This window comes from Tauraco erythrolophus, chromosome 3 (assembly GCF_009769465.1).
Source record: "Tauraco erythrolophus isolate bTauEry1 chromosome 3, bTauEry1.pri, whole genome shotgun sequence".
Lineage (NCBI taxonomy): Eukaryota > Metazoa > Chordata > Aves > Musophagiformes > Musophagidae > Tauraco > Tauraco erythrolophus.
The window spans coordinates 81,762,298-81,780,247 of NC_141467.1; the positions used below are offsets into that span (position 1 = coordinate 81,762,298).

Consider the following 17,950-nt stretch of genomic DNA (forward strand, 5'->3'; position numbering starts at 1 on the left):
ATAGGGACGCCTGTTGGGTAAGAGCTCTGTGTTATGTGCACTTACTTACTAACACCTTGCTAGCTGTTGACTATTATCACTGATCAGTTCTAGTCTTATATTATTCCAAATCAAATCTGTTTTCGCAGTCAGTCCCTACCACTGGCTATCTTTGAACCTGTATCCTGTCACCAGAATATGTAATAAAACTTTTATATATAAGTTTCTGGAAACTTCGTAATTGCTGTAAGGGATTTGGCCCATTGTGCTGCTGGCAGGGTGCCTGAACGGGTTAGGCAAACATCCTCCAATTTCATGGGCTGCCCAGGGGGGGCAGGTGGGTCTGGTACAAGGGTCTCGTCTTTCTTGGGAAGCTGGTAGACTGGTCAAATTGCACCCTGACCTCTACTGGTCTGACCTTGTGCCTTAACGTGACATAAGTAAATGGGGAAAGCAAACAAGCCAAAAGAAAAAAAGTAGGGGCTGAAGTTATTTGACCTCCTCAAAAATATTTGTGTGGTGTTTTTGTTTTAATTTTCCTTCCCCTGTTCTCACACCTGATCCTGCCTTTCAAAGCAAGACCAGTAAGAAGAATCAAAGACCCTTCAAGCCTGGTACAGAGTATCACAGGTCAGGCACCTTAGTCTGCCTGCAGTAGCAAGTAACTCAGTGATGTGGTTAATGGTGCGTCTACCTTTATCCAACTGCATCAGGTACCTGCTTACCCTAGTGGCATCGGCACAAAACGGCTCAACTTCCGATGCAGTTACACACATTCAGCTGTGCCAGAGAGCACATTAATTCCTTCATTCTCCAAAGCGCAGCAGCTTTTGAATCAGCACTGATGATATCTTGGGAGGTCAGTAAGGGCACCACAACGGTCTGCTCTGCTTGAATGGAATGACTGGTCCTGGTAAGGGGAATGACCATAGGAAATACGTGCCCTTTCCAGACAATGTCAATTGCCTGCTCAGCCAACACACTAATCACACCAATACTCACAGAAATATTATAAACTAATATGTAAATACTTTTCCCCTCTAACATCATAGCACTGTTTATAATTAAGCCTTCCCTTTTCCACCCCAACATTTCAGTCTGAGGGAAGAAAAGCCAAAAAAGCAGGTACACAAGATGTCTCCAGATTCTCAGCACCCATTTGAACTGGTTCACTAGAGTTGTAAATACTATAAAGAACACTGCAAAGGTGTGGTGGGTTGACCCCCTAGATGTCAGCTGCCCACCAAAGCTGGACTCCCCTCAGCTGGACAGGGGAGAGAAAAATAGAACAAAAAGCTCACGGCTCAAGATAAGGGCAGGGAGATCCCTCAGCAAAAACTGTCACAGGCAAAACAGACTCAACTTGGGGAAATTAATTTATTACCAGTCAAATCTGAGAAGGATAATGAGAACTAAACCCAAATCTTAAAAACACCTTGCCCCTATCCCTCTCTTTTCCCAGGTTTAATTTCACTGTGGATTTTCTCTACCTCCTCCCCTGCAGCAGCACAGGGGGACAGGGAAAGGAGGTTGTGGTCAGTTCATCACACCTTGTCTCTGCCACTCCTTCCTCCTTAGCGGGAGGACTCCTCACACTCTTCCCCTGCTCCAGTGTGGGGTCCCTCCCACAGAAGACAGTCCTCAAACTTCTCCAATGCGAGTCCTTCCCACAGGCTACAGTTCTTCATGAACTGCTCCAGCACGGTGCCTTCCCCAGGGTGCAGTCCTTCAGGAACAGACTTCTCCAGCGTGGGTTCCCTGTGGGGTCACAAGTCCTGCCAGTAAACCTGCTCCAGTGTGGGCTCCTCTCTCCATGAGTCCACAGGTCTTGCCAGGGGCCTGTTCTAGCACAGGCTTTCCAAGGGACCACAGCCTCCTTCAGGCATCCACCTACTCCAGCATGGGGTCCTCCTCCACAGGCTGCAGGTAGATCTCTGCTTGACCATGGACCTCCACGGGCTGTAGGAGGACAGCCTGCTTCACCATGGTCTTCACCACAGGCTGCAGGGGAATCTCTGCTGTGGTGCCTGGAGCACCTCCTCCCCCTCTTTCTTCACTGACCTGGGTGTCCGCAGAGTTGTTTCTCTCACATACCCTCACTCCTCTCTCCAGCTGCCATTGCTGGTTCCACCCCTGCCCCTTCTTAACTATGTTATCCCAGAGGTGCTACCACCATCTCTGATGGGCTCAGCCTTGGCCAGTGGTGGTCCATCATGGAAACAGCTGGCATTGGCTCTGTTGGACATAGAGGAAGCTTTTAGCAGCTTCTCACAGAAGCCACCTCTGTAGCCCCCAGCTACAAAACCTTGCCACACAAACCCAACACAAAAGGCAACGAATTACACTGAAAATTGGGGGGTTTTGCCCGTATAATTCAAAATTTCAACAATGGGTTTATTTTTCCCAGACAATTCATTTTGAAAGACAGTAACTTATTAGATATCACAGGTCCTCTTCTCTAATTTTCTCAAACACACAGTTGTCTTCATTTGGCCTAACCAAAAATTGTTTCCTTGATATAAAACCAGAATGAACTACCTGCAGTGAAACAAACAAACAGTTAAGAGAGTACATGCATTTCAATAGTTATAGATAGATACAAACATAAGCTAGAAAAACTGACACGATACTGTTCAGGTGCAGTGGTTGATCTCTGTGTTGGCATTTCATAAAGAACAGACTTTCTGCTAGATTAGGACACAAGGACAGTTGTTTCTGCTCTTATGGTTTACTGCAACGTATTAAACGTAGTGCAGATTGAATGGCAGTTCCAAATGTGTGGACATTCATGTTATTTGGCATTACAGTGGCCACAAGGACATATGTGCAGGTATTTTAACTGCCTCCTAGCCCTTCTGAATCAGACTGACTACTGTTAATCACACATTCTTAACTTTAACCATAACACCTGCATAAATGATGCCTTTCAACTCTGCTTTTCCTAAAGGGTATTATGCACTGTCTGAAACTTCCTAACACCACATCACCTGGCAGGTATAAGCAAGCAAACTGCGTGTGTGTATATATATATATGTAAAATAAATGTCATGAAAAATCCTACTAAAAGTGTCCATCACAAAGCTATGGCAACCATGCTGCATTAATCAACACTGAGGCATTAGGAACTGGAACCAAATTTTGCATAGATTATCTCTGTAGAAGTTATTTCATGCCTCTTTTTGCAGGATTTCTAAAAGACATAACAGCAAAATTGCCTAGATGCAAGCACATTCTACACCACAGCCTTGCTATCTGCAAAGTCCACTTATTGCATACTAGTTAAATCATTATCTCAAAAGATTGTTCTTGATTTTCCTACTAAATCTTACTGCTGCACTAGATTGTCTATTCAAACAAGACTTTACAGGCTGTTATGCTGATCTAGTAGTATCAGTATACTGCTACAGGATCACAAAGAAAACCAAAGTTGAGTTTTTCTTCTCACGAGTCAGAAGAAAATATTTGGTGAATGTTTTCAGTGTCTTTGGACAGCAGTCTAACAACCTTTCCACCAACATGGAGCAAAGACTTGTAAAACTCTTGGGGATACTAATGGCAAAATTATAAAGACCCAACTCAACACCTTTTCAAATGAGAATGTGCAAAGACATGCTTCTAATACATTTTTTCAAGCATCTTGCTAAGAAAAATAGAGGAATAGGAAAGGGAAGTCTTCAGAACCTTAATATTGCAATCACGGCATTTAACCATGGTTTAAGATTAATTGCCTAATAACACAGCTTGGTGCACAAAGACCTACACCAGTTTAAGCTTGCTGTATAAAACGAGGCATAGCATGCCATACTATCACTGTTCAATGCAACAGTATACCTTGCTTTAACAAACAACTCCATTCCAATTATCAGATGTAATTTTCTTAGTTCACTGAGTTTCATGTTAGCAGCGAGACGCACCACCAAGACACAGCTGATAAGCTCAGTGGTTTCATGTTGCCCTGTCCAAGGCTGCTCTCACAAAAATTCAGAGGGAGCACTCACAGTCCATCTCGCTCACAAACAAGGAGGTATTTTAAAGTATGTTCAAGTCAGAACAATTGCCTCAAGCCCAGACTGCCACACAACTTAGTCCTTGCTGAAGTTACACCACAGTGAAGCCACCGAACCGCTTCCTTCAGTCTTCATCACAGATGCAAGTCTATTCAGAAGGTTTTGTCTCCCTTATCATCATTTGCAAGTTATTTGTGAATACTGAAGGCCACATCTAGCCTAGAATCTTGTCTCCAGCAGCGAAGAGTAGGGAGCACTTAAAAGAAAGGGGCCAGAAAACTCATTGCAGAGGTTAATCGATTTGCTTATTGAAGAGCAGTTAGTGATTGGTTTTGTACTGTTTTTGAAGATATAGCATTACTTTTTTCTAAATTCAGATTAGATTTTCGTTTCCTCTTTTAGAAGTATTTCCTCCTTTGGCCAATCACACATTGTAATAGAAGTATTTATTTTAATTCACTTTGTATTATTCCCTTTCCATTTGTTTATTATCTCATATTCAACAAATGACTTGGAAAAGCAACATCTTTTAGCCATTTAGCTATTAAGGAACTATTAGCTATGATTACTGACTAGCAAATGAACTTGGAATGACATCTTTTACATGATAGGAATGTATATGTATACATATGTAACATGACAAATTTTGCAAATGAGTACAATTCCCAAATACAGGGAAAAATGAATGCATAAACAATCCCAGTGCGGAATCCAAGTACAAGTCTGTAAAGTACATCAGTAGCTGCATGTGGCCATACACACACGACCTCTGTCTATGTTCTGGCTTTCCGTAAACTTCAGGTGCCTCATTCAGAAACACTTGCAGAAAGCAAATAAAATGAAGCAAGTTGTCATTAAACCCATGAAACTACAGTTTTTATTCAGACATATTTCTTGCCTTCTTCCTTCCCAAATTCAAGTTTAGCTCCTTTTCCTACCCAAAGAAGTTCCCACTAAATTTATCAGGAGTCTCCCTAACCACAAAACCAGAGATTGGGCTAAACACCACTAGCAAGCAAGACACACTGTATTTAAATTTTGGAGACAATTTCTCACTCACTAACCTGCTTCTGTTGGATGCTGGATTTCTTATTATTCTTCATCGATTCAGGCATCTCGATCTCCTAAACAGATGGAAAAATTTAAGTTTACAATAAGCTTAAATGCTCTCTCAAGTACTCTAATGAAATACACTGAGCAAACCAGCATTCAGTTAAACCCAGCAGAAACAGTGTAGGAAATGAACTGACATATTTACCCTTCCCTTATAATTCTGTTTTAGTCCAAGCTACCTGAGTACTACCAACACCTGAATATTTAAGTAATGAGTGCTCAACTTCACAATTAAAGTTTTACTGCACTTCCATTACAAATAAGCTTAGAATGGAAGAGATCAAATCTTTTCCAAGATTAAAATTGGTCTTTTCCGAATTACTTGTAGTTTAAAGCTATGAAATAACAAGCTGTTCATCGCCTCATTGCTCACTGTAATCAGCATGGGTCTAGAAGATTACACACGTTCCTTTCCTTTTTCCTTTTCAGAAGTTTTCAGTTAGCAGACTGAATTCAAAGTTTTTAGATGTCACAAGGTTAAAACGAAGGCATTATTAATGCTGGAAATTATTTTTAAAAATAACAAGTATCTAAACATACTTTCATCCTTAAAGGCCTACACAAAAGACAGCAGAAGTATTTTAGCTACAAATCAGATTTTTATTTTTTTAACACTTCTATTTAAAACCAAAAAGTTTCTCAGTGTTAATGTCACAGATCTCAAATTGGTTTAACATTGCAGCAGATGGAGCAAACAAGTGAAGTGGTGAAAAACTGAAAGCCAGAAATGGATACAACAGGGTAGCGTAGAACATACAAAAATTATGCCATAGATAACCTTTATCATATGCAGCAAAAATTAATGTCAAGGAAAGAAAAGGCAAAACAGATTATTACAACTGCAATGATAAACCATCTTTAGCATTCAGAATATTATTTCAGTAAAACTGAGCAAAGATGTACTTTTTAGCCAATTAATTCTGCACTGAAATATTGGAACATGCAAGATCCTTTTCCTCAAGTGTGCTGTGACTTCTCTCAGCACATTTGAAAGAGTGTTAGAATAGCAGGCTTATTTCTTTTAAATACAAATTCAGATACCAACACACACACGCTCACCATTTCTTGGCCTTCTTTGGCCGCCTTCATCATCTGTTCTGCTACCATTTTCTTCAAGCAGCTACTGAGCAAAAAGGCCTAAAGAGGATAAACCAGAGAACATTCTGATTTCTTCTATTAAAAGATGTACTTGACTCTTTCATTCCTCCTCCCCCAGAAAATTACAGTCCCTAACTACTGAACTATTACTTCCCTAATTGTGTTAACTACAGAGTAAAGTTAACTTTCTGAGAGTGCACCGAACTAGCTGCAGTTGCTTAAAGCCCAGCCTCAGCACAGCTAACCCTCACGGCACTGCTCAGAGTGGAGAATAAGAATTTTTATGACGGGTTTTGTGAGGCAAGTTACTCTCTTCTGTTATCTGTTGCTCCTACCATAGAGGCTGCCAAATCACACCAAAGGCTAAGTAAGGTTAATCAAATGTGGCACTATCAGCAGCAAAATCACGTCAACAAATGAAGCAAGCTGGAGGTCACAGGCACTCAGCACCACTGAAAATTAAAGCCCCAGTGGTTACACAAGATGGCCGCAACTGTTTGTAGACCAGCTCATAGAGACACATCTTCCACGGCTAATATGAACGGAGCAGTACACATTCATCCCACCTATTAGGTATCTAGCAGAGGCACCTCAGAGAGGAGTGGAGTTCTTAGTTCCCTGTGCTGTTCAGTGAGCATGTACAACTCCATGGGACAATGCAGCCCAAGTTAAAGTCTGAACTGCACCCTGGAAATGCACCTTACTGCTTACTCTCCAAAAGGAAGCATCTCAGGTAGGACGTCAAGCACTGAGAGATGCATCAAAGACAAAACATCCTCCGAGATCAGTAATGGAGGGGGGAGCCATCTCTGACTAAGCTCCAAATCATCTAGTCCTTTCAATTTTCTGCAGTGGGCTGTTGGATCAAATCCTTGTTTCTTCCACGCAGCGGCACCTTTCTGGCCTTTAGCTCTTCCTCACACTTCTGAGGAAAGTGGGACACAGGTTTTCAAATCAATGTCACTACACCAACCACAACCCTAATAGATTTCACAGGAGAATTGATACTGAGGTAATCCTAGATTTTTTTGTCCTCCAGCAGCAAAGAAACCAGAAACCTTGTTGCTTATGGCTCATGTTAACTTAATCATGGCAGGAAATTAACACTTAACTAGATAGCTGTGTGAACTGTATAATCACCCCAGAATTCAGAAGTCACATGTGAGAAATTAAGCAATTTCATTTTACTTGAAAAATCTTATTTGCTGCTGGGTGGGCCTCAGAGGCAAGAAAAGCAGTTTACTTGAATGACAGGCTCTATGCTTTTTATAGAAGCTCTGTACCTAAACTGAGACTGGTGCTGTCTTTGATACTGCAGAGCCTAGATTATTTGCTAGGCAGCATAACCACAGATGGATGACTTGAATTCCTGGATAACTTTCTCTTTAAAGAGCTGTCTGAAAATAGTGGGAGGAATGGCACCCTATAAAATCTTAAATTTAAGAATTATTTATATGTAAAAAAATATTTATGATGTCACATGTTCACACCCTTCACTAACCTCTTAATATGGCATGTATTTATATTTGAATAACAGAATTTATTGTGGTGAATGGGAGCCTTTGATCTTAAGTAGGTCTGACCAATTAATGATTTTGGATACTGAGTTCAGTAAATAAATGGCACCTCTTCACACTCCCTCCCAGGCTTCCTGCTGAGTGCTAGACATTTCTCTTTAATGGAAAAAAAAAAGTCCTCTTTCCTTTATACTAGAAACTCAAATGCTTTTCCCCAGATAACTCTGTCCCTAGGCTAACCTGCTTGAAAGCATAGCTGCTACACTCTAGTAGAGATGGACTAACCACTTCTGAAGATCCCCTACGGCTGTAAGATGACATTTTACTCTAATCCTTTCCTAAAAGGACTGAGAACTAACCTGTTTTGTGTACAAAATTATCCACTGCCATGTGCCTGAATCATTGTACTCAAATCTGAGCTCCAGAGTGTCTTCTTCACCATTCTTTGTAGCACACTGAAAAAAACCCAAAACAACCAACGAAGAACAGAACAAACAGCTAAAAACAGCATTAAGGAGTTCAGCCTTAAATCAGAATTAGTCAATCACGTTAATTTTATACAGTATATAAATAAAACAGCTGAAGAGCTGTACCAGAACACTTCTCCTGGGGGAGGGAACAACTGGGAGGTAGGATGGGGGAGTCTACAAGCCTAAAGCTGACTAAAGTAGTTCTTTTGCTCCCACACAAAACTCTGGCAACTTTACCTCCAACAGGAAAGCGAAGAGGCAGGTAAAGTATGACATGGAATGCCAGGGAAGGGAAAAAACATAGCAGAGTCAGGCTAGATGGTTTACTGCTGTAAAGGCTGCCAGGGGAATATGTTTCAGAATAGGTTTGGAAAGGAACATAGGCAAATGGGAAGGATTTAAAACAGACCACTTCCTTCCCCCCCTAGACCTGCCCTTCCCTGACAACCTTAGTTTTCATGAAGAGAACATGGATTCAGACACAAAGTCAGTGAAGTACTTACAAGAAAAGTAACCTGCCAACTTCTTAACCTGTTGATTTTAAAGCTGACCTCTTTGGTTTGGCTAGTAGGCAATTTTATGCAGCAGTTAATCTCATTATTGCCGACATAGATGTCAGCTGAGCAGCCTTCTTCTGGATAGTCACAAATGCAAGGATCAAGCCGTACGTATCCATAGAACTGAATTTCTCGGATCAGCTCCAGGAACTGCACCAAAAAGACAGAACTGAAGTAACTTGCTGTAAAGGCAAGTGAAATCTAGTGATTTGGTGGGGGGGGGTGTGCGCGCAGCGGTGGGAAAGAGCTATAAGGCAAATCTTTTAGATTCCTAATACTCTTTCTCCTGGGAGAACATAGATTCACCACAATATATCAGTGCTTGATTCAGAGAATAGTCCTCACAGTTTAGACTAATTTATTTTTTTTTTCCACTCGATATGATGAGCTGGGTCTTTTGGATGCTTATCAGATATGATGATGGGAAGAGATAAAACCAATCAGTAAGAAATACTGAGAACGGTAGTCCTAGCAGTCTGAATTTCCATCCACTTTCCTAAATTGGATGACAAACCTTTGAACCCGAGTTTAGCAAATAGAGAAAACTAGGATTCACAGTCAAAAACTTCTTGCTAGCCCTTGGGATCCAAGTCATTCTGTTGGGATATTTTAAAATGCTAGCAGAGATGGAAACCTCCTTTTCTATTTGGTGGCTTGGTATCTGACTAGGAGATGGGAGACCTGGGCCTCTAGTTCAAACCACTCCACAAAACCATGCTCTATTTTTAAAGTCATAGCTTCTAATATCATCGCTTCAAAAAACACTTCTTTGATCTGTTTATATTGTTTTTAAAATACCATTTTACCTCTGCTTTGTTTGCATTTTTTTGTAGAAATTCAAGTTCCCACATCTGCCCTTCTGTTGGTTTAATCCAATTGCTCTTAACTTCCTGGATTGCCTTGAAAGAATTTTTAAAAACAGCAAAAGAGTCAGCAAAAATGTATTTCCTTTCACACACAAACATTCAGAAACACACACACACAGAAAGTTGTTTTTTTTTTTTAAACAAGGCCTTTGATTATGGGACAAGTTCACTCTACACTGTTCTTTCCTCCTTAATTGTTTCCGAAGCTAGTGAACATACCTACAGTTCAGAAATCAAATGCTCTCATATCGTGGCAGAGTGCCTACATATTAGAGACACAGATACATATATGAACTTGAAAACAGAGTGGACAAATATCTAAATAGGTCGTTTTTGTGTAATACTTTTCCCAGGCACAAAACACAGATAAGTTAGAATCTCTAGTACATGAGTTTGAAGTAAAAAAAAAAAAAAAAAGAAATATGATCAACAACAGCTATATCCAGCACTCAAAGATGCAACAAAGCAGTGGTAAAGAGGAACCATTTACAAATATTTAAAGAATTTGCATAAAAAATTAAATTAATGTGGGAAAGTTAACTTTTAAAATTATAAAGACCTTTCGGTTTTACCTGCATATATAGCAAATTTAGTGAAGCTCTACAATCCATCAGCAGTGTGTCAACAGAAGGATCCATATACCTTTTTGAAGCCAAGGGAAAAAGCAATAAAATATGAAGATATGCTTCTAAATATGGCATTTTGATTTTTCAGCTAAATATGATGGGAGCACAACCCAGAAAGATTCTATTACTTACCAGATTAAAAAAACAAACAGAATAAAAACCAGTTGTGCCCTTACAGTGCTTACTATACTCATTCTTTATACATTGTAGGAGAAAGGAAATAAACTAAAGTCAGGTTATCCAGTCTCTCCACTTTGATTTTGGAGGTACCAAACACAACAGTTACAATTTAGAACGAAAACTTTCTGCCTCCTTTTCTCAAACAACTCTGGGTTTCTCTACATAAAAGTTAAGACTCTCAGAGGACCCACTGCCATGCTGCAGTGCTGACATACAAGACCTGGCCTTGAGCTAGCTAGCTGCAGTACCAACTACTGCAGAACAGCTGCAGGATCAGATCAGTACAGCAACAAAGCAAGTTAAACATTCTGTTACCCAAATGCCATGCTGTAACAGCTAGCAGGGGTTTTTTTGAGCCGTTTTATTTAAAAACAGCTTGGGAAAGTCTACATGACAGCACAAACAGAGCTAGTACAGCGGTATTACTCGCGTTGCACAGGCGATACACTTCCTGTAGCACACAAACAACCCAGGACTGCCATTTCCAACCTCTGTGCTTTGAAGCAGTGCTAGACAGAGAACTATCTACTCAGACACTCACTTTGTCATGGCTTAGAACCATGCAGTTCTTTCATTAGGCTGCTAGGTTCTGCAGTTTATAAGGGCACATATAGGGAAACAGAGAAAGCCTTGTAGAGGCCAAGCTCTAGCCCAGTAGATTTAAGCCAGACAAGTTACAAGCAAGAAACAACAGGTTTCTGTGTACCTTCAACCCAAGCAACCTTGCTTGCTGCCACCAAAAGGCATGGTCTGTTCTTCCTCTTGTGCTCCCAAAGACAGTCCTTGCTCTAGCGTCCATCTGATGCAGCCAATGTAACTAACTAAACATGCAAAAATCTATTCCCTTTTTTCCTTTTTCATTGTAGGGAGAAGTGGCCCAGACCACTACCACAGCAGTGATCCATTGGACTGGCTCAGCTATACTGCCTAACTGCACTGTCAGGGCACTGCTTGACAAGCAAGACTTTAGTGCCAAAATCCCTGTCCCCAGGGTTTATCCTCACCCACAAGTCAGCACAACTGTTTGCTGTACAGCAAACAAGACTGGGGAACTGACCCAGGCCAAAAATAGGCCAGCAAAATCAAATAAACAGCCAGCAACTTATTTTTAGGCCAGGTTAGCTCGCCAGTCCAGTTCACCATGTCTGCCCACACAGTTCTACCAGCCTAACTAAGGAGGAACCCGAGGGACAAGCAAATGAAAGGGAAAGAGTGGTCAGTAAGTGCTTAAGCTAAGCCACTTACCAAAAGAAATGCTCGAGTTACGGCCTCAGGCATTATGTGCATTAGTATATAGAAATGAGCACTTCAGATAAAAAGTAATGCATCTCTGCCCAGAGTTGCCGCTTGCAACTCAGAACTCGAAGTTCTCTTTATTGTTTATAGGTATGTTCCCATTTGTAGTCACTGTGTTATGCAGGTATACAAATTAGGAGGCAGGCAGCCACAAAGCACCTCTCTAGATTCTGAGAGAGGGAATAAATAGCTAGCTACAGTAAAGGACACTTCAGGAATACTACAATAATAAAATTTAAAACGTTCAGGGCCACAGAAACCAGTCAATTCCCATAACAAATCTGCCTCAGAGTAAAACAGTCGAGCTGCTGAGGCTTGAAGACTTTGTAACTAAGTTATTCAAGGGATTTCTTTCTCTGTTCATAGTAGTTCTTGGTAGTTTCTCTTAAGCTTCTTGCTCACCACTTTCTGATCCCAAGCTTACAGTGCAACTCTTTCATGCTCTGAAGACTCACATAAGGAATTTCAAATTCTGCCACTTTTTTCACCACTGGGAAAAGAAAAAAACAGAGACATTTGGTGAAATATATGAAAGTCACTGGGCTATTTCACTACATCAGTTAGTGATGGTTAGCAATGTACTTTTGGAGAAGAAAAAGAACTTAACGGACATAAAGTCAGGGGTAAAGTAAGGTGACAGCTTAGTTATCTTCCTCGATTTTCTGAGTATAAACTTACATAGCTCTATTACTTACATAATATCTCTACTCCTTTAGACTGAGCTCTTACAGAATATCCTTCTCTCAAAACACAGTTAAGCAGGTTAGATATTTCTGCATTTAAAGGATGTGTGGATGCAAGCTTCCAGGGCTGGTGCTTTTCTTGAACAGAATACCAGACAAGAGCAGTGTAACTTAACGTACAGCAAGTCATTCTTCAGAAGTCACTATTTTCTCGCTCACTTTACAAATAAATAAATAAGTCTAAAGGCCCAAACATGTAAACATTTATTTCTAAGCCAATACCACAATTCAGCAGAACACTTAAACATGTGATTTTAAGCATGTGGGCATCTAAACATTTTTTGGCAGTGGACTGTGGGTTACATTTGGACTTTATGTATTTGTGAGGAATATAAAAGATACATAGAAATGTAATCCATTGAAAAAACTTTTCTGTTCTCCTTTGTATCTGATTATATCACAATACAAGGCAAAAATAAATCCACCTGCAACTGCAGTAGAAAAGTATATAAAATGCATTATACCAGATATATTTGAGACATAGCAACAGCCAGGGATTCTATGTACTCAGAGATGCCTTTCACAGCCAGAGGGAAGGGGGTAGGGGAGTGATAAATACAATAGACACTGACAGTAAAGTTCCTACCCCACTGCGTAAGCCCAAGTTTACTACTGGACCTTCATCTTGAAATGGTTCAGAAAAGCATTAACATCTTTATGACAATGAGAACACTGGAAAAAGCTAAATGACTTGTCAAGGCCACACTCCAGTGTGCACTTCCCTTCTCAGTCCCGGGCCTGGATCCAGCCCCATCCACACACCCATCCACACGGGAAACAGGTCATCAGCAGACCAATGAGGACATAAAAGCCTCTTCACATTTTATGACCACGAAGAGACTTACTACTCTGATTTACAGCTTGTTCAGTGTCATCATGGTTAAACTTAGCTTTCTGACAGTTAAGAAAGGAAACGTCTCATGATATAAAGGAAAGTCAGCCACAGGCATTGTTTATAAATATAACAAAAGAGTTTCCTGTCCCATTGTTAAATTCAGCATGTGATCTGTAAATTACGAACTGTTTTATGTAGGTATGGCCATCTGATTAATGCCTACCCAGAAGACACACTCAATAGTTCCCATGTGGTAGAGTTGCTACATGTCTTGTAAACTGAAACGGACATGATACTCACATTTGAAAGCCTCCCCCCTGCACCACACTATCCATTGCCATGCTTTGTTCCCTACTACCACTCTTTCCATATGAGGAGAGGGCTTGAGGGAGTTTCAGACTGGATGAGTCTTTCAGCCCGAGCAGGCTCATTCAAGCTCTGTTCAGGCTCCAGGTTCAGTCACTGTAGCCAACAACAAAAAAAAGATCCAAGGGAGGGCTAAGTTAAGCACCTTGTAGAACTTACCAGAGAGTGCTCCGTCATCATGATCTTGAAAGAAAAATAAGCTAAAATATTTTATTAGTTCTCTTGATAGCCCCATCTCGCACAATGCAACCTTTAAAAACAAAGAAGGTCAGAAGGCTAGCTATCTATTAGCATGAGTAAAGAAGAAATGTTCAATGTCTATTAATGGAACTTAATTGTTTTTAAATTTTCCCTTATGTGTCATTTAAATGCTCATTTAAAAGCAAATATAACCATTCCCATATTGCAGCATTTGAGTCTGTGAGGAGTTTCGTAAGTTTTAAAGGAACATAAAAATCTAATAAAATAGAAAATATTTACTCCTCTGCCATGCATTTAAGTATCCTCTAACACAAGGCATCTGCCATGTTATTTCAGATCTTTACTACTAAATCCTCAAATACTGTTGTACGGTGAGCACTGTTTGCTCTGAGCTAACAACGTTGCTCATGAGCATCACAAATATGTACTTTTACAAGATTCATGTATTTTCCAAGCTGATAGAGTCCTCTTGTTTTTCTAGGAAATATCTACAAGTCCTGCCCCTTTACTGGAAGCATGAGTCTTACTTGTAGGGTTCTACAACTCTGTGTGAAAGCTCCTGACAAGAGCAGACTTGAGCTCAGTTGAGCTTTCATTATTGACAGTGCACAAGGAGGAAAAAATCCCATCCAGCTTGACATTTGGATTGTTTTTAGCTTGCTGTGGCCCTTCTACATCTTCTCTGAAAGAGGGCAGAAGTAGCACCAACAGAAAATGCAGAAATTATCTGCAGGACCAGCTGCACAATGGAATAGTGGGGACAGAAAAATCAAACAGCGGTGAGCACAGAAACCACTGAATCAGACTGGGGCAATTGTCTTGTTCTGCTTTAAGTCCTGAAAGAACAAAGAAAAAGTTAAAGCACCCATAACCTAAAAGAGCATAGTGTTATCAGAGCATTCTTAAATTCCACAGTGACTATAATCTCCTGAGTTCGCTCAGGAAAGTGGTGTGGCAAGTGTAAGAAAACTCTCCACCCCTGAGAATACTCCTGTCAGCTCATCTGGATTGTGCAACCTGATAGAGGAGTCATGCTTTGGTCAGAGAACATGGACTTTCTTTGTCTAAGCATAAAGTGGAAGTACTGGTTTTCAGTCTTCTTCCAAAAGGTGCCAATCCCAAAACACTTCTGGCTCTGTGTCACAGTGATAGCATTGTAAATTCAATCATCCCCACGGTTCAGAAGGTTTTCTCCAGCTGTATCAGCTGGTTTAAAAAGCAGACATGTCTTTGTGCATGGAAAAAAGTAGACACCAAAGCTAAATATAGGTTGGGAAGAACTGTTGCAAGTTCAAATTATAAAACACATTCATGAGGTTTTCGTTGTTAATACCAGGGCTGTTACCAGAGAGGGCAGCAGAGCATAAAAATCACTTGCCTCACACTCAGTTCAGACACCAGGTATATAATGGGAAGAAAGTTTCAGAAGTCCAAACACAAGAGACAAGAAAGTGAATATTGGCAGCACTGTCTTTCATTCTGTCTGCCTCTGTGCTAAGAAGTCCCCACAAATTACTTTAAGAAATTAGCCACAGAGCTTCAGTGTGTTATCCCTTAGCAGCGTAATACTAATCATACCAGATGGCATTTCCCAGTAATGTCAAACACAGATCTCAGATTCAGTAGGATTTTGACTTATTTTATTTTTTGGATCAAAGCGCAAGCTGGTATATGCTGCCTAAACACCGGGATGTTAGGGAGCGAGAGTTGCAAAAGAACAGTGAATGTGGTAGCACATTTACAAGAACAAAAGCTAAATAATTCCTAAAAGTCCTATCTCATCTTTAAGACCACAAGAGAAGAAATGGTGTCTGCAGCATTTCAAATGTCCTTGTTTCTTTAAAGTGCCATGTAAACATTAAACATATATAAATGCAATATACAAAGCAACATACAACACCACTATCTGGCTTGGAAATTACCTTGACCCACTGCAAAACTGACAAGTTTATCAAGGCCAAATTATTAGTATTTTTTAAAGTATATTAGCAAATCCTTTCCTTGCTCAAGGTCCCTATGCAAATCTCCTATCTAAAAATGCCTCATTACTTCTTCCACCCTGTTAGCACCTACTTCCCTCTCCCCAAATCAAAATTCTTATCTCCATGCTACCCCCAACACTTTTTTGCCTTCAGCATCTCCCACCCTACAAGTCTCCGGTTGCAAGGTCTAAGGCCAGCTCTGACACTTACCTTCCCCTGGAAGAACTGGCCCCAGCATTACCTCAGGTGGTGCAAACCCCATGTCAGAACAAAGCCAGCAAGGGGTTACTCTGTGTTACCCAACTCAAGATAACTGTGCACAGATAGTTCTGCGGCCAGACTAGTACACGTCAGCTTGACAGAGGAGAGCAAATACTTGTTCAGCTCACTTGTACACATGGCCAGCTGAGAACTACCTCCACAAACTCAGATTGAAAAGGCACAAGAGAAATACACAACATGGTTTTCTGTATGATGAGAGGAAATTTCAGATTCCCACGACAAAGAAGAATACCCATCTGGCAGGTGTATGCTTTCTTATTGCTGTTGAGATTAGGAAATGGGGGCAACTAAGGAAGAGGCTTCAGCCTTGCTCATGCACACACATGTGCAAACACACAAAATATGCAGAGCCACTGCTGCTCCTCCTCTCCTGGCATAAGAAGGGAACCCCAGCTGAAAGTTTCTAGCACAAGCCAGCCAGCTGTGTAAACAACATTTGGTTGCTACTGGTTTCAAAACGCGACTAGCAATTGTTTACTGCGTGTGTTGCAACAGCTGTTATGGACATCCCGGAGCCACAGTGCTAGAACTGCACCAGTCCTGCAAAGGAAGTCCCACAGTTTCAGAGCAAACATCAAGGGACACAAAACAAGTAAAGGAGAAGCGTGCAGAGAAACAAGACATGGCAGTTGCACACTAAGTTTTAACAGCAGTGCACCAGCTAAGACATAGCCAAGACCAGACCATCATTTCTGAGCGTCCACTGATAGGACAAGGGGAAATGGGTTTAAGTTGAAGGAGAACAGATTTAGATTAGATCTTAGGAAGAAATTCTTCAGTACGAGAGTGGTAAGACTTTGGAATAAATTGCCCAGTGAGGTTGTGGATGCCCCCTCCCTGGAGGTGTTCAAGGCCAGGTTGGACGGAGCCTTGAGTAGCCTGATCTAGTTGAGAGGTGTCCCTGCCCATGACAGGGAGGTTGGATTAGATGATCTCTAAGGTCCCTTCCAGCCTATGCCATTCTATGATTCTATGACTACAGTGTTCAAGCACTTCACCCACACTATGCTAAACCAAAGCAGGGATTAATTAAGAATGTATCTCCGTAAGGAACAGTATATATTTTCTGATTCTACCATATCCGAAGGAAACCTGAACTCGACAGCCAAATGGCATAGAAGCAGAGGGCACATAACATTAAGAGGTAAATTTTGGCCAAAGGTAAGAACAAAAAAAATCCTATCTGCAAAATCAGCAATGTCCCCCACCCCCCTCGCACCTGGTACAATACACCCCTCAAAAACCACAGAAGATACTCTTGTGTCTCTTCAAATAGAAGTTTTCTCCTTTCCCGACTGAAATTATCTTCATTTTTGCCCATTTCTCACAAATAGAAAATTTCAGCACAATTCTATAAACCCATTACCTCTAATATTCTGTCTGCAGTGTCCGATGTCTGGATATCAAGTCTAATATTGCTGCCATCAGCGAGGTAAACATCCAAAAAGGCTCTCTGGGTTGGGATCTTAAATGTGTCCTGTTAAGTAGAAACAGAACATTGGTTTATTCCTTTCCTTATTGCTGGAGCCCTTCTGAAGATGCTGATGCTCCATTTCCCTATTTACCCAAGTAAAATTGAGATGACTCTTTATTAAACAGTAAGTTACTAAAATTACTGTTAAAGCTTGCATATGACAAAAACACATGCAAAACAGCAAGTGGGGAGATACTGCAGGATTAAAGAAGGATCACTTCTGTGTTAAGCTGGGCACAGGTTACCTAGTGTCTCAGTGTTTGTATGAATGATGCAGTCACTGTCCTAGGAAGTAGAGACTCCAAAAGAGGAGGTGGGTAAACAGCTGCATGTGAATATTCAAAGCCACAGTCTTGCC

At 40.9% G+C, this 17,950-nt stretch overlaps 1 protein-coding gene across 1 annotated transcript in view; it reads right to left on the reverse strand.

Moving 5' to 3' along the window:
- Positions 1-2,421: 2,421 nt before the first annotated feature.
- SNX31 (sorting nexin 31) overlaps positions 2,422-17,950 on the reverse strand; it is a 33,565-nt gene continuing 18,036 nt past the window's right edge. The window contains exons 5-14 of the mRNA XM_086609495.1: positions 17,485-17,595; positions 13,813-13,903; positions 12,112-12,199; positions 10,180-10,249; positions 9,548-9,640; positions 8,688-8,891; positions 8,074-8,169; positions 6,159-6,236; positions 5,051-5,110; positions 2,422-2,517 (exon numbers count right to left, since the gene is read on the reverse strand). Coding sequence (XP_086465621.1) covers positions 2,422-2,517; positions 5,051-5,110; positions 6,159-6,236; positions 8,074-8,169; positions 8,688-8,891; positions 9,548-9,640; positions 10,180-10,249; positions 12,112-12,199; positions 13,813-13,903; positions 17,485-17,595 — 987 coding nt within the window. The remainder of the gene's footprint in view (positions 2,518-5,050; positions 5,111-6,158; positions 6,237-8,073; positions 8,170-8,687; positions 8,892-9,547; positions 9,641-10,179; positions 10,250-12,111; positions 12,200-13,812; positions 13,904-17,484; positions 17,596-17,950) is intronic.